Raw genomic sequence first — 14186 nt, forward strand, 5'->3', positions numbered from 1 at the left:
ATGTCCTCCCAGAAACCTCAGGTAATTTTTTACTTAGGCCCTTTTATTTAGTGCGAAAAACTTAACTTTTTTCCTCTTTTAGAAAATTACAGTAGATACTAAATCATGCGGTCCCCTCACTGCATACCTACACGTAAATCCCATTTTTACCACATTTATTTTAAGCAGGGAGGTCGTGTAGGAAAAGATGTTGCTGCTCTCACAGTTCATGATCTCGGATGTAATTGTAAGATGTATATTGCTAGTTATTATGCTTTTAAGACAATGAATTTTTTGAATTTGTAAATAACGAGCACATGAGCCAGCTCACTCAACGCGTATTTTGGATTCATGTTGAAGTACCTGGGCAAGGGGACAACATGCCTGATCTCCCGTCAGAGTAGGAAAGATGATAGATTTTAAATTTTACATTAAATGCTATTCTGTTAATTATTTGTCTTTGCGCCTCACGAGCCGTATTGATACTTGCTCCCGTCATCGTGATTTCGATTTTTTACTCCGAATAATATGATACGTATTGTCTATGTGTTTTCGGCTGTTTTCTTTTTAATGTGGCAGAATATTGTGGTTTTCACAAATGTTTATTTAGGAGCATTTTCTATTCCTTAGTTCATATATTTCTTCAACCTTTTAGCTGGAAATTTCCTACAATGCAAAAAATCTCGGAGGGTATCTCAGAACTTTGTGATAGCCTTGAATTGAAACATGTCGTTGTTATTGGTGATGGTGCTGGCGCAAACATTGTTGCTCGGCTTGCTGTAGGTTCCTTTTGAATTCCCCTAATTTTCCTGTAGATGGCTCGAGAAGATATTTGTCTTGGAGCTATTCTTATTCACTGCACTGGCACAACTGCTGGATTCATGGAGTCCCTTCGGGACCGTGTAAGGAAATGCTTTTATTTGGGGCCAACTTTCGCTACGTCACTTTGCTTTCTCTATTTTTTTGTCAAATTTACTTTTTATTCAAACCTCATGCTCTTTTTTTATTTTACAGGTGAACTCATGGAAACTGAATACAATTGGTATGCACCCGAGTGTAGAGAACTATCTGGTACTTCATCGTTTTGGTGTGGTAAGTGCAAAGAAAATTGACCCAAAATCTCACCATTTACGATATTAACCTTTAATATTTTTAAATTTTAGCAAGATCCTAGCGTAAGTTGGTGTATTGAGTATAGAAATAGGAAGCTGACAAACTGATTGCTTAAACCGGAAACTTCTTGATATCTTTATCAAGTTTATAAAAGCTACAACAGAAGCCGAACTTCGGGGGGCTATCAAGAATTTCCTCCAATCGCTCCGTGAGAACATCAATCCCAAAAATCTCAATAAGTTTATCCAAGCTTTCATGGTGTGAGTTTCTACTAAATAATTTCGGACCAATTCATTAGTATAATTTGTTGCATTATGTGCCTGCATTTCAAGCGAATATTAATCCTTATTTTACTAATAAGTAACTTTTGGCTTCTAATTGACCACTATTTCTCCGTTTTTTAGGCGAACAAACATCACTGATTCAATTGGAAACTTGAAGTATGTCAACTATTTGTATAGAAACACTAAATGTTTTGGTTTATTTATCGAAATTCGTCACTAGGTCCTTTGTTTAGGAGTCGATTATTGTAAGAGAAGGAACACCGTGATTTTAGTTAAAAATTTTTTCCAAAAGATGCCCAGTCCTCTTTATCACGGGCTCAGTTGCCTCCTTCAACCACACCGTCTACACGCTCTACAACGCCCTTATGAATGCTCTGAAGGACCAGCCGGCGCGTAAGGCCAATGTGGAGATTCTTGAGATTGACGGAGTCGCCAATGTCATGCGGGAAAGGGTGAGTTGCCGTCTCTCCTTTCCTTCATACCTTTCTTATCACCACTACCAGAAGTACTAATCTATAGGTTCCAATTTAAGAGGGATTACTCACTATAAAAAATATTACCTGAGAAACGATCGGCTTAAGTTACTAAGTGCTATTGGTCAGTTTAACCATCGATTTTTGCAGGAAAAGAACCAGAAAATTTGACCCAGAAGGTCATATTAATCTTCAATGAATGTATAATCGACTTTCGGTGCTGTGGATACACCATTAACTAAATACACACTTCACCTCTGGCTGCTTAATGCCTATCTGCCACCATCTTCGACGGGGATGTCAGAAAAATATTTTTGGTTCGGAATGTCATTATTCGGAAACGTGTTATCGCCAATTCTGTGTTGCACTACAACGAGCGGGTGTGAAAAACTCGGTTAACTTGCGGGCCTATCAATCGTGGACGTGTGAAGTGTCGTGGGACTGAGGATTGAAGTAGCTAAATTGCATCCTCCGAGAACATAATTACTTGCACGCTGGAACTTTACCCGTTCCCCGTACTCTGGTGCTTGCGTACGCCTGCGCTCTAGCCTTCCAGATCCAAGGTTACCTCTCATATTTTTGCCTCTACTCAGAAGAACTTGAATATTGCTTTGAGAAGAAATTGCCTACGAATTACATCTTGTAGAATTAGGGACTAAAATCACCCAGAAGCCATTTTTGAGGCGATAAGAAGAATGAAAAATAATACTGTTTAAATTTATAGCCGGAGAAAGTTGCTGAGTCGGTGCAGAACTTCATGCAGGGATTGGGTGTAGGTAAGTTTTGTTTCACCTACTTCTTATTTTCACTTTCTTGTCGAATTTATAGGTCAAGAGAAAAAGACTAAGGTAAGCGTGGTTGTCGCGGCCACGGATTGGTTGAGTAAAGAACAGAAAATGAAAGCTAGCCGTTTTCGTTTATTTTGTTGTACATGTGATTCTCACTAAAATCTCAAATGAGATGATGTGAATTTCATAAAAAAATGCTGGAAGATTCAGCTATGAAAACTTTTTCACAATGAAAATGAAAACAAAATTTAACTACCCAAAAGGAATGGTAGCGCTACTTAATTTTCGTCACTTTCTCCCCTAGAGCTCGTAAAAGCCAAGAATATGCTGACGTCAACTTGGATGATAACAATCTTTTTTGCAGTTCTTTACATTTTTCACCCAATTAGTGTTTTGAGAAGCTGAGCTACGTACGCTAAAGCAATTCAAAGGACGCTTTAAGAGCTTGAGTGTAGCCTTGTGAATGTAATTGGGGTTTATAACTGCTCTGCTGCGTAAACACCGACTGGGAGGACAAATTTAGTTACACGACCATAAAGGTCGAGGCTAGAGGCGGTCATTCGGTTGGTTAATCTCATAATGTCTTTCAAAATTCTTTTCCAAAGAAGGGAGCAAGATGTATTAGCAACACGATTTTGATGGGAACTTGAATTGGTAAGCAATTGAAAACGCATAAATTTTGGAGAGTTTGTTTTGCCTGTACGAAAAACGCTCACTTCCGGCCTTTCCATGGCAATATAAGGCCGTTGTTAAAATATCAGTCGTTTCAAAAATCATTTGTGTATGAAACAGTGGAATTCAGAACGTACCTTTGACTTCAAAACATCTACACATGAACCACCAAATTGTCGTTTTCCATCTTCCAGCTAGCGGTGCGGTCAACAGACGCCTAAGCGCAACTGGAAACGTTCCAAAGATCCGCAACCGCTCGGCATCCATGGACGAATACGACCAGCCGGTGGGAGTAAAGAATCTCATTTACGACAATACCCGGCGCTATTCCAAGGCCACTGACATACCAGAAATCTCGGAGGTGGGCGATCACTAAGATGCAAGTGCATGTCGCCTCCTCTGGTACCAAAACAGCTCAATCCTCTAATAATCATTCCCCCTATTCCCCATTTACCACCACCACCACTGCCTCGTAAACTCCTTCTGATCTGCTCTAAGACGCACTTACGCACACGCAGGTTCATGGTACGGTCGACCCGACTCCTCTTTCCTGATTTCTTACTGCATTACTATTGGGTAGAGTCCTTTTTGCCCCACAATTGCCTATCCTGATTGAGTAAAGTCTTCCATGCCAAGAATGCCCCATTGCCGTTTTCAGCCTTTCGTGGGAAGAAATAAGCCAGACAGATTTCCCACCAAATAAAGTCCCTGGTCTTTGAGTATGTCTTTGGTTGCTTGAGCTATAAATTGCCACTGGAAAGTCCACAAAAGTCAAGTCTGGTGATTTCAAGATATTGTATGAATCGAATTACAAGCCTTGGAGGTCTGTAAGTAGTTCTATTATGATGATGCAAAAATATTAACTTCTGGCGCCAAACGAAATTTCTCGCCTGTTCCATTTTAGCAGGCTTTGTGACTTTACTCCTAGCCAGTAATCTTACCAACGGGTTGAATTTTATATTTCCTGTCCAAAAGCAGTGATAAGGCGATTTGCAGTGGGATGACTTCAAAACACAGGGGTTTTGATTAGCATGTTAGCTGCAAATGTCTCAGAGGGAAACCGACTAGCAAGGGGACCGAGAAGTAAAGGGGAAGTCAAACAAGGTCGCTCGGTTTCTACGCTAAAAATCAAATAGCAAACTTTTTATTCTCGAAGACAAGGCAATTTTGGTCTACTATCCCTTCTCAGCGAGGCATGCGGTTAATGCAATTTCCTCTTCCCTGAAAGGTTTGTTCCAATAGACAAGGAAAGACGCAATCCATTACCACCCACCCCATTCTTGCTTTTAAACTGACTGGCCAATACCCTTTATGTGTGGCCATCTAGTGTTGAGGGTGCTGTCAAGACAGGGTGACAATCATAGTTTGGCGAAATATGCATGCGAGGGAAACAAGGGAGGGGCAGTGAGTCACCTGCCCTCTCCACCAGTAACACCAAGTCCTTGCTGCAAGTTAGGCGAAAAACGTGGAAATTTCTTGCCTCTTGACGCTCTCTGATCTTGCTAAACAATCCGTTCGCACTACGTTTTTTCTGTGCATCCGAAAGATGACCTTTGGCCCACGGCAATGATATTTAGCACATTTTAAACTCCAACTACCCCTCTATGATAAAATTCTTGGATTTCAGACCAAATTCTATAAAATCGTCCTAGTTGTGGTTAAGGTTTTTGCTATCATGAAAGGGACAGAATTAGACGAGGGTGGGATTTTGTGGTTTAGATGAAAATTAAGCGAAAGGAGCTTTAAGGCCTCCGATGTTGCTCCGGTAGTTCACAGGGTAACTTCATTGGAAGCACGATCACCACCTGTGATGATGTTATGGCACATTGGTTTTTTGTCGAGGCAAACTTCAGCACACCAAACGCCATTTTAAGTTAATTATCCCACTTTGGAATTTCTTCCACGAATTAACCAGAGTTGGAAAGGTGATTAAGGCAATAACTCCTCAAAAGGTCCGTAACTTGCCAAACCCAATCCATTCAGCTAAGTTGTTTACCAACCACACACAGCGGAATTCCACTTCTCCATTAATTCAGTTTCGGTCTTTTGTATCTCTACTTATTTTTAAACTTTCTTTTCACTCCGAGTGGCCTATTCCGGTGTAATAGTTTTATTTCATCTTGAACCCGGGGGCTGGCCTTGGGATGTTATGAAGACCTATTAAAAGGTCCTCCACCATTCCCAAAAGGAGGCGAAATCTTCCGGCCTGATTTTATCCAAATCATGCCAGTTGTTTATCACGCAAAAAACTCAAAGTTCACTTCACAAACACCTAATCACGAGGAAGCCACACCTCGGTTTCACTGCATATCTTACGCCCATGGAATGAAAAAAAACAAAACGGTCAACTTTGTTTCCACTGTGTGAACAGGTAAACACCTTTCAATCGGGATAATTAAAAAGGCTAAGGATATTTAAATAGGGTAATGTGATTTGTGGACTTGTTTACGGCATTTCAATGCCAAAAGAAAGCCAACCACTAATTTGTACCCATGCAGTTCTGCGCTCATAATCACCTTTTGCCCATTATTGTTAGGAAGTCTCTCTTATAATGCCTTTTTTTGGGAAGAAAGATTCTCAACAGTGCTAAGAAGGTCATTTTTGGAAGTATTTCCAATGCTTGATGATCAGTGAACTGGGTGCAAAGACAGGGGATGGATGAAAGTTAATTTTATTTGCTACGTAGTGCAGAACCGAAAGTGTTTCGTCGACTGTGTTGGGGGGAGGTTGAATGCGCAGACCATCGTGCATATCCACTGCTGGTCGTGGGAGAACTTACCAAAAGAAGTGTCATTTAATAAAGAACAGGGTTTAAAACAGTTCAGTCGGGGTAAAGTTTTCCATCTGTTCCTCCTTGTCACTTTGTCCTCACTTCAGTGCTGCCTAGCCATATCCACTTATCTGGGTTTCATCCAGCTAGTGGAAAGGTGGCGAAATTATCCCATGTTCACGTAATTGATGTCTTCATACTGGTACCGTGGACACACTAGCAACAAACTTTCTAGATGGTTTATAGCTAGCGTCGGCCCAGTTGTGAATTACATTCCCGCCGAAGAGGATTGTGGTAGCTGTCGAGGGGTGGACGTCATTTGCAACCCTTCTGTTGGGCATCGTCGTACATTCTCCCATCCGCAGCAAATGCCCTTCTTCCATCACGTCAATGTTTACTACCCTGCAGCAGAGCTCAGGGTAATTGACCTTTAGGATCGGGTTCGCTATCTTTTACCATCAATGTAACGCCCCGATACTTCCCAGCAGTCGAACAAAGTCATTATGCTTGGGCAGACTGTGTATTGTTGACGCATCGAAGGCCCGGGGGGAGGGGGCGGCGACTGACATGCCGTGGACGCCATGCCACCCAGCGGACGCGCACTACCACAGACACAAGTGCCCTTGAAACTAAAACGACGAATTAAACAAATAACCAAAGTATTACAATCATGAGCGAATTTCTAAATCCATGTCGTAGTCCGCACCAGTTTTTTTTTTTTTCATCGCGATACACTACTGTAAAGCGGATGTATAGGGAAAATTAAGTGGGAAAGTACACATTTCTGTGCTTCCCCATGCCTTTCAACAAGACCGTTGTTTATTGGTGAATGAAGAAAAACATTGTGCGACAGCTGTCGTGCTTTTCTTTCACAAACTTCGAAGCAGTCTGATGTGTTTACCTTAGAGCCAATAGGCTACAAAAGGACACACGAACTCGACTTTACGGTAATGTAATTCCATGATTCTCACAAGTAAGAATCGTTGAACTTACTTGCAAGTTTAGCTAAAACGTTCCACTGATAGTTTCCCCTTATGAAACGCGAAAATGGGCCTTCAAAACCACTGCTTTTGGCACGTAGATTTACGACATTTAGCCAGGTAGGCAATTTCAAAGTTAATAGGTATGCTCAGGCTCGTAGATGGTGGCTTTTGCGCTTTTAACACTTTTAAGTTAGAATCATATCTGCCTAATTTTGCTGTCTATATACCATAATCCACTGTGGAAGTTATCTGAGACCGTCTACATTGAAATATTTTCAGTTAGTGAGCAGTGGGTGGTTAGGATCAGATGCATTCACGGTTGAATTTGAGTCCAAAAAGAAGCGGATAGTGAGGAATTTCGCTTCAGTAGCCAAATTCAGGTATTCGGTAGAAGATGCCTTTTATGGTACACTCGTTATCGTCAAGTGAGCGGCACGTACTGAATGATGTACATCACGTGATTTTGCCCAATGGCGCATCAAAACAGGCTCGACGATTTACAAAGGAAGGGAGAAGGCGTAGCATCTCCCTGGCCTAAGCATTATAGCTTTACAATAAGTCAGGCGACAGAACGACTAAGGCGGTTTTCGGTGCATTTCGTAGTCATGCCGTACCGTAACTTATGGAGCCATGTCAAAAACGCTTGCTTGTGTGTATTGTGGTGAATAGACATGCCTCGGTCTGCCAAATTGGGAGGCCCCATTGTTTACCTTACTAGTCCCTCCTTTTCTCACCAGTCCAACCAATCCCCCACCACATCCAAGTGATACATTATGGTTTAGGCTAGTTTGTTCCAGTCTGAACAGTGCCCAAACCAGCGTCTTGCACAAATTCACCTGTAGCCTCTAAAGAAGGTGTAGTAGATGGCAGCCGAATTTACTACCCAGCAATGTCTAAGCACATTTAATTCTCGTGATAAACTACCCGAAGTTAGTCGTACCACGTTAACAAATAGCCGCTATCGTTGGTGGGAATAGAGAGAGGTATTCGCGCTGCCACCCATTCCAATGATTGAAGGTTGGCGTGTCAACAAAAAACTCCCCGCGATGTCCCATGCAAAGAGCGTGATGGAGCAATGTCTAGCCCTACATCAACTTGACAGGAGTTGTAGAGGCGACTAAGGAAATGGGCTTCACCCCCACACTAGATGTTTACAGATGACAGCAAGCTCGATGCATCGAAGCAATGTTAACCTATCCTTCACTTCTAGATTGTTTACCACCAAGCTGACTCACTGATTGGTTGACTGATTGACGTGCAATGAGAAGCATTTTTTGCCCTTTTCTATGGCAATGTACGTTCAGTCAAGGAACATCACGTTGGGTGTATCTGTGGAGGACTGCAGACGAAAGTGCTTATTTGTTGAAGGTCAAGCAATTGCAGGTGAGGGCTGTCGACCTGAAGGAAAATAAACAGAAGGTGTAAAAGCGGAACCACTGCTTCTTCAGCAACTGCCAGAACCGGTCTACTCGATCAGTCGCAGGCAGGTTGTTTCCTCGCAATAGGACAACAACGCATACTGCAAAACTGACCTGTGGAAAGCTTCGTACTTTGGGATGGAGATCGAGGCAACAATTGGAAAAAATTGTGATACCTACACCGCCTCACTCTTAACTGCTTCCTCATCTCCATTCCCCATTTTTCCATTCTTCATACTTCCACAAACAACGATTGCCATCCTGTCTTGGCAGCTCTCTACACAATATGGTCACACAGAGGGGGATTGGAGAGTTAGTTGTTAAGCAAGGGTGTGGTGGGAGTTGAGGATGTGGCTAGAAGAGGAGAGATCCATACCTTCACTTCTGGGGACAAAACCTTTCAGAAAATACAAATTCGCGCCAAATTTGTGACACGATGAGTGGGGCTAATTGATGAAAATTGCCATTCTTTCAAGGACTTAACATAAGCTTCATAGCTCTTAATACAATTGTTGCCATTTTACTGTGAACACTCATGGACTTATTAGGCCACCCCATGGAATATGAACCTTATTTTCACAAACATGGAATCTACTTGTTAATCGAGTTACACGTTCCAGGTGACGACATGGCAGAAACGTTGTGGCTGCTGCCTCTTGGTTTACAAAAACGCATCGATGAGGGGTGGATACAACAAGTATTCAAAATTTAAATTGATGTGATCACAAGGCTGTTAAACTCTGAAAAGGCAAATTCATCAACTGAGGAATCGCACTGTTTGCGGAATCAATCGGTCGTTGTCTACAAATCGTGTCATCTGAGGTTGGAGGGAAGAATTAGTTCCTCGAGTGAGGAAGAGCTGACGTTGTACCTCTCACAAAAACCCATTGTTTTGGTTTCAACAAATCGGAAAAAATACTGTAACCCTGACAACTCAACTGTCACAAGGCTGGAAGAAGAAATGAGGTGCACAAATCCATCGGATGCCTCACATCGAGATGACCACTAAAGGGTATGCGGTTCAAGGTCACTGAAACAGATTGAATATCACCTCAACTGGTTGTTGTTAACCATGACCTCAGGTATATCAAGGCTCTTATTTATTCCGTACACGGCATTTACAGCAAACATTCTGCTCACCTCCACAGCTATAGCGGCTACTGCACCAGCTTGTACAACACGTTTTCAAATGCTTCATAACGTTGCGAATTGGCATCCGTGTTTGATCAAATCCATCCATTAAATTTTGCTTTTGTGGACAGAGTTTAACTAGGAATCCATGATGGATATATTGAGGCAAGGCCATTGCTCAATCCCAATGCCCAAACGCAGGGTTGGTAAATAACCGGGTGTCGCTTTGCCGCGGTACCATACTGGTGACAACTCACCACTGAACTACCCAAGTCTTCAGTGAAGGCCTTTTGGTTTGATTAAGTGAATTCCCCTAAGAAAAGCTTTAGACAACAGGATTTACCTGCCAGACTATGACTACTGGTAGTTTATTTTATTGTTTCAAGCTCAGTCACCTTATTCGCTACACAAACTGACGGGGAACAAATGTGAGAATGGAATCTAGTAGGAATCTCAGTGCCCTACTTTACCCAACTTTGGAAATTAGGAGACTGCCTATGACTAGGCCGGCTGTCCTAAGATTGCTCAGGTTTTATTTATTAAACCATCTCCTTTTCTTCGTTTCCAAACTTCGAATTAAGGGATTCGCGCTTGAGCTGCTAGATATGTTTCCGATGATGGAAGGGAATTCGATGACCGAACACCTTCATGATTATACTCTTTCGTAGCAGCCCTGATTGAACCCTAAGTGAACTCCCGTAGCGTTGACAAGTGACTCAAATTACTTGATACATACCGCTACTAAGATCGCAATGAACGATGTGAATAACCACCATATGGAGAGCGCATGTTTTCGTTTCAGAGGCCATAAGCCTTCGGTGAAGTTGAGACTAGTGGCAGATCTTGTGACAATACACTAAATTTGAAACTACTTTGCATTCTTCCTAATTTCACCGTTGCTGTCAAAAAGGTAAGGAATGTTTTATTTCTCCTTCTGAAGCCTTGACGATTATCACCCACCACTTTAAATGTTTTCACAGCCAAAAATGACACCGATACTTGAACTATTGAGCTGGCTTATTTATCTGTCACTCAAGAAATGAGGAGTTAGATTATCCGAAAGTCAAGAACCTCGGAAATCCACCTTATGTCGTTGAACTCAGCCATTCGCTTCGCGACGCACGTCAATGCAAGCGCAATTTTCGAGGGTACACAAGTCGCACATGCATGATGTAGAGTTCAGGCACGGGAAATCCGAAAGCTACGCACGCTGGGAGTGTACTTTAGAATTTGTACTTTTGGGTCTAAATACTACCCCCAAATAAATGTTACCTTTCACACATTTAAGTCACGCCTACTTGTTAAACGCATGGACAAATAGGCAAAATTTGGGACAGAAAAATCAAGTAGTAGTTGGAAGAATCTGATGAATTTGTTTTCGTTGAAGTCAATTTCTCTGGACTGCTTCTTCTTTCATCCAACTTTGGGTGTTTAAGAACACTGATAATAGTGTTTCATCGACAAGAGTGGAGAGCGACACGGTATCCCTTTTTGGGGAGCCTGGAATGGACGAGGCTTGCAGGAGGGCCCTATTTTGAGTGGCATATTTATGTGTTCCATTCAGTGAGATGCGACGTGAGGACCGCCTGATACTTTGAAAGGGTATTTGGAAAAGAAATCGTGAGGCAGCAACAGCGTTGGCATTCCACTACGAAGTCTCCCCTTCGATAATGCATACATTTTAAGTCTCTAAAAGCCGGAATTATCCCCCCAACTTCATGTATAAATTAAATGAAAGGGAAATTACGTTCGTTTTGTTGGCAAAATTACCACTTCTGCCTTCGTAAGAAGTGACCTTGGAAGTGGCCACAAGACGAATAGCGGCAATAACTTATTCGAATAACAACATAAACAGTAGGTCCTGTCTATTTTCTGCCAAATGTCACAATGACGTCAAAAAATGCGTGTCAACACATAAGTCCACCGTGGAAAGGCTTATATCAGTCCTGCCAATGTGAAGTGGAAAGGGAATTTGAAGAAGGAATGCGAAAACTCGACACCGCTTACTCGAGTTACGTGTAAAGTATTCCGAAACTTGCCCATGAAGCACATAACATCACGGAATGTTGCACTAGGCAATTAAACTTGTGTGGTGTGTGCTTTGTCAAAATGAAGTGAATTAATTCTGCTATTAATGTAGTTACACCGTCTGCTTGTTCAAACATCGACCACCGACACTCTCTTGCAGAAGTGATTTTTACACCTTCAGATCCATAGGTAATTCCTGAAATTATCAATGAGTGCTTCCAGACGATTTTGGAAAGGGTATTTTATTGCGCTAGAGATTTTATGGTTACAGACTTCATGAGTCAGAAGGTTACCTCTTCCAAATTGCTCAAAATGTACTAGGGTGAATGATCACCAGTGAAAGTAATTGACTAAGTGATGCAGAATGATATTTAATATTATGAAAGCACCCAAGAGTTTCTCCTCGGCTACTTAAGGTCAAATGGGGCAGGTGACTTCTGATCCTAACTAGATGGGAAGTCAGTTTCAGTTTATAGCGTCTTTTACCTATCTGGATTACATCTAATCATTCGACTTCCAGGCACGCGTTCTGATCTCCTCATCTTAGAATAGCATGTCAATTACCAATTGCGGTAGCCTGCTCCATTGGTACCAAGGTGCGAGCAAATTGAGACTAGAGGTATGCCTGTCCTTGCAACGGCATCGGTTTTAGCCTCACAAATACAACTTTGTAGATTTCAGGCACTGCAGAACCACTTTTCCAGTTTAAACAAACAAGCTGCTAATGCTGGAGGAGGATTTGATTTGCAGAAAAAAAATTAAAATCCATTTGGTCAACTAATTAGGAGACGCATTTGACGCAAAGTGGAGTTGTACGGTTCTTTACAGTGTACAGTGGAATTCATTATGTCAGGTATAGTTGTGCAGTAAACTGTATACGAAAGAGCAGCTATGCGTTTGTGGGCCATGCAATCCACCAGTGCCCAGTCGCCTATTGAGGTGAAAGAACTTTAAGAAATAACACAAGTTCCGTGCCTTATTTGAGAATACTAAAGTCCAAAAATGAAGACAAAGCCTATCATCCCAGGTAGTTTTCATTGACAGTGAGGCATCTTCTTCGCTGGAAAATCGTTTTGATTTGAGACGACGCTCAAGATATTTCTGAATTTTATTGTCTGTCGAAAACTATGTGTATTTCACATGTTTCCATTTCAACAAATGTAGTCATTCAGCAACTTTTGAGCACTTTCTAAAGTCAAAAGAAGACGGTACTAGGGCAGAGTATGCAGTGCTGACGTAAAAAATAGAACCGGGTGGCTTTTGTTATGGCCCGGAGGCTAGACTGCTCGTCAAAGATACAATAGCGGAGCCCCCGAAACGAAGAATTAAACAAGCAACCACAGTTTTACATGGCCCATCTCTCCTTTTGAACTTTTCCCCACGTCAACCATTGCAGAGTAGCCGGCGCTGTAAGGAAGGCATCCACAAATCAGTCATCGAATTTTCGTGCAACTGAGACGATGTTTGACCAAAACGTCATTGATCCTTCTTACCAATTCCACTGGATTTAGAGTTTAATCCTGTATGGAAACTGTATTCGATGAAGGAGGAAGGTATCGGCCATCTCGTAAGTCCATCGTCAGCCGGAAGAGGACTGACTCGAAAGCAGTCAATTAATAAGGCACATGGACTTAAAGTAGTTTCGTGATGCTAAGATTTCGCATTGTTTTCTCTCTGCCACTTCCTTCTCACTTCAGTGCCGTCCAGCCATATGTCTACCCGAGTCCAATAGGGCTAGTTGAAGTGGAGAAGGCACTGTTGACACCACCGTAACAACCAAATCGGACCGTTCACGACCACAGATAAAGCAACTTTACTTGTAAATGACATTCTTGTAGCGTGGTAGACAGAGGTGGATGCCGAAAGTAGACGCCATTTACAACCCGTCTGTCAGGGGTCGTCACAGATTCTACCATTTATAACAAATGCTCTTCTTACGTCACGTTAAGGTTTGGCACTCCGCAGTAAAAATTAGGGTATTTTGCCTTTATGTTCATGTTCGCTTTCCGCTGGCACCAGTGTAGCATCCCGAGTTATTTTCTGAAGTCTAAAATTGCCATGGTAACAGGAAGGAAAATGTATGGCTAAGCACAAAGGAACTGGAGGCTACCGGCATGGCCCAAGGGCCACACCACACGTTGGGAACACAAAAGCTCAGCCTTAGGTGCTCGCAAAACCAAACCAAATTGTAAAACAAACAAAGCGATACAATTTATCGCTTCTTTTAGCTTTTAAACTGAATTTCAAAGGGTTCCCTGGTCCTCATCACTGGACTCTTACGTGCTTTGAATTTTCGAGCAATTAATAATACTTTAAACTCACCCATTTTTTAAAAAATGGCCTGTAGGGAGTCATTTTTACAAAAACCAACCTTAAAATACCAGTTGCCTTGCGATTACAAGCTTATTTTTAGAGGCTTTTCCACTTCACCTGATTTTTACAGGTGGTGGCCTGATAAAGGTGAGGAAGGGGGGAATTACATTCATGAGATCCCTTCCACTTGAATATAGTCCTATTTTTACGAAGGTAAATTTTGGAAATCCGACC

General features: G+C 42.0%; 2 protein-coding genes across 2 annotated transcripts; one reads left to right on the plus strand and one right to left on the minus strand. All coding sequences in view use genetic code 11, as the record gives it.

The window, feature by feature from the left end:
- Positions 1–3685, plus strand: EGR_05043 (hypothetical protein; the record flags this gene model as incomplete). The annotated part of the gene is made up of 12 exons (XM_024494292.1): positions 1–21; positions 83–133; positions 169–220; positions 262–379; positions 635–758; positions 795–881; positions 994–1071; positions 1237–1352; positions 1497–1532; positions 1669–1828; positions 2574–2625; positions 3504–3685. The coding sequence occupies 12 exons, from the start codon at positions 1–3 to the stop codon at positions 3683–3685; spliced, it is 1077 nt and encodes a 358-aa protein (XP_024351241.1).
- Positions 3686–4049: 364 nt separating this feature from the next.
- Positions 4050–9786, minus strand: EGR_05044 (hypothetical protein; the record flags this gene model as incomplete). Its single annotated transcript, XM_024494293.1, has 3 exons — positions 4050–4146; positions 5626–5713; positions 9621–9786. The coding sequence occupies 3 exons, from the start codon at positions 9784–9786 to the stop codon at positions 4050–4052; spliced, it is 351 nt and encodes a 116-aa protein (XP_024351242.1).
- Positions 9787–14186: the final 4400 nt, after the last annotated feature.

This window comes from Echinococcus granulosus (assembly GCF_000524195.1).
Source record: "Echinococcus granulosus chromosome Unknown EG_S00035, whole genome shotgun sequence".
In the NCBI taxonomy this organism is placed as follows: domain Eukaryota; kingdom Metazoa; phylum Platyhelminthes; class Cestoda; order Cyclophyllidea; family Taeniidae; genus Echinococcus; species Echinococcus granulosus.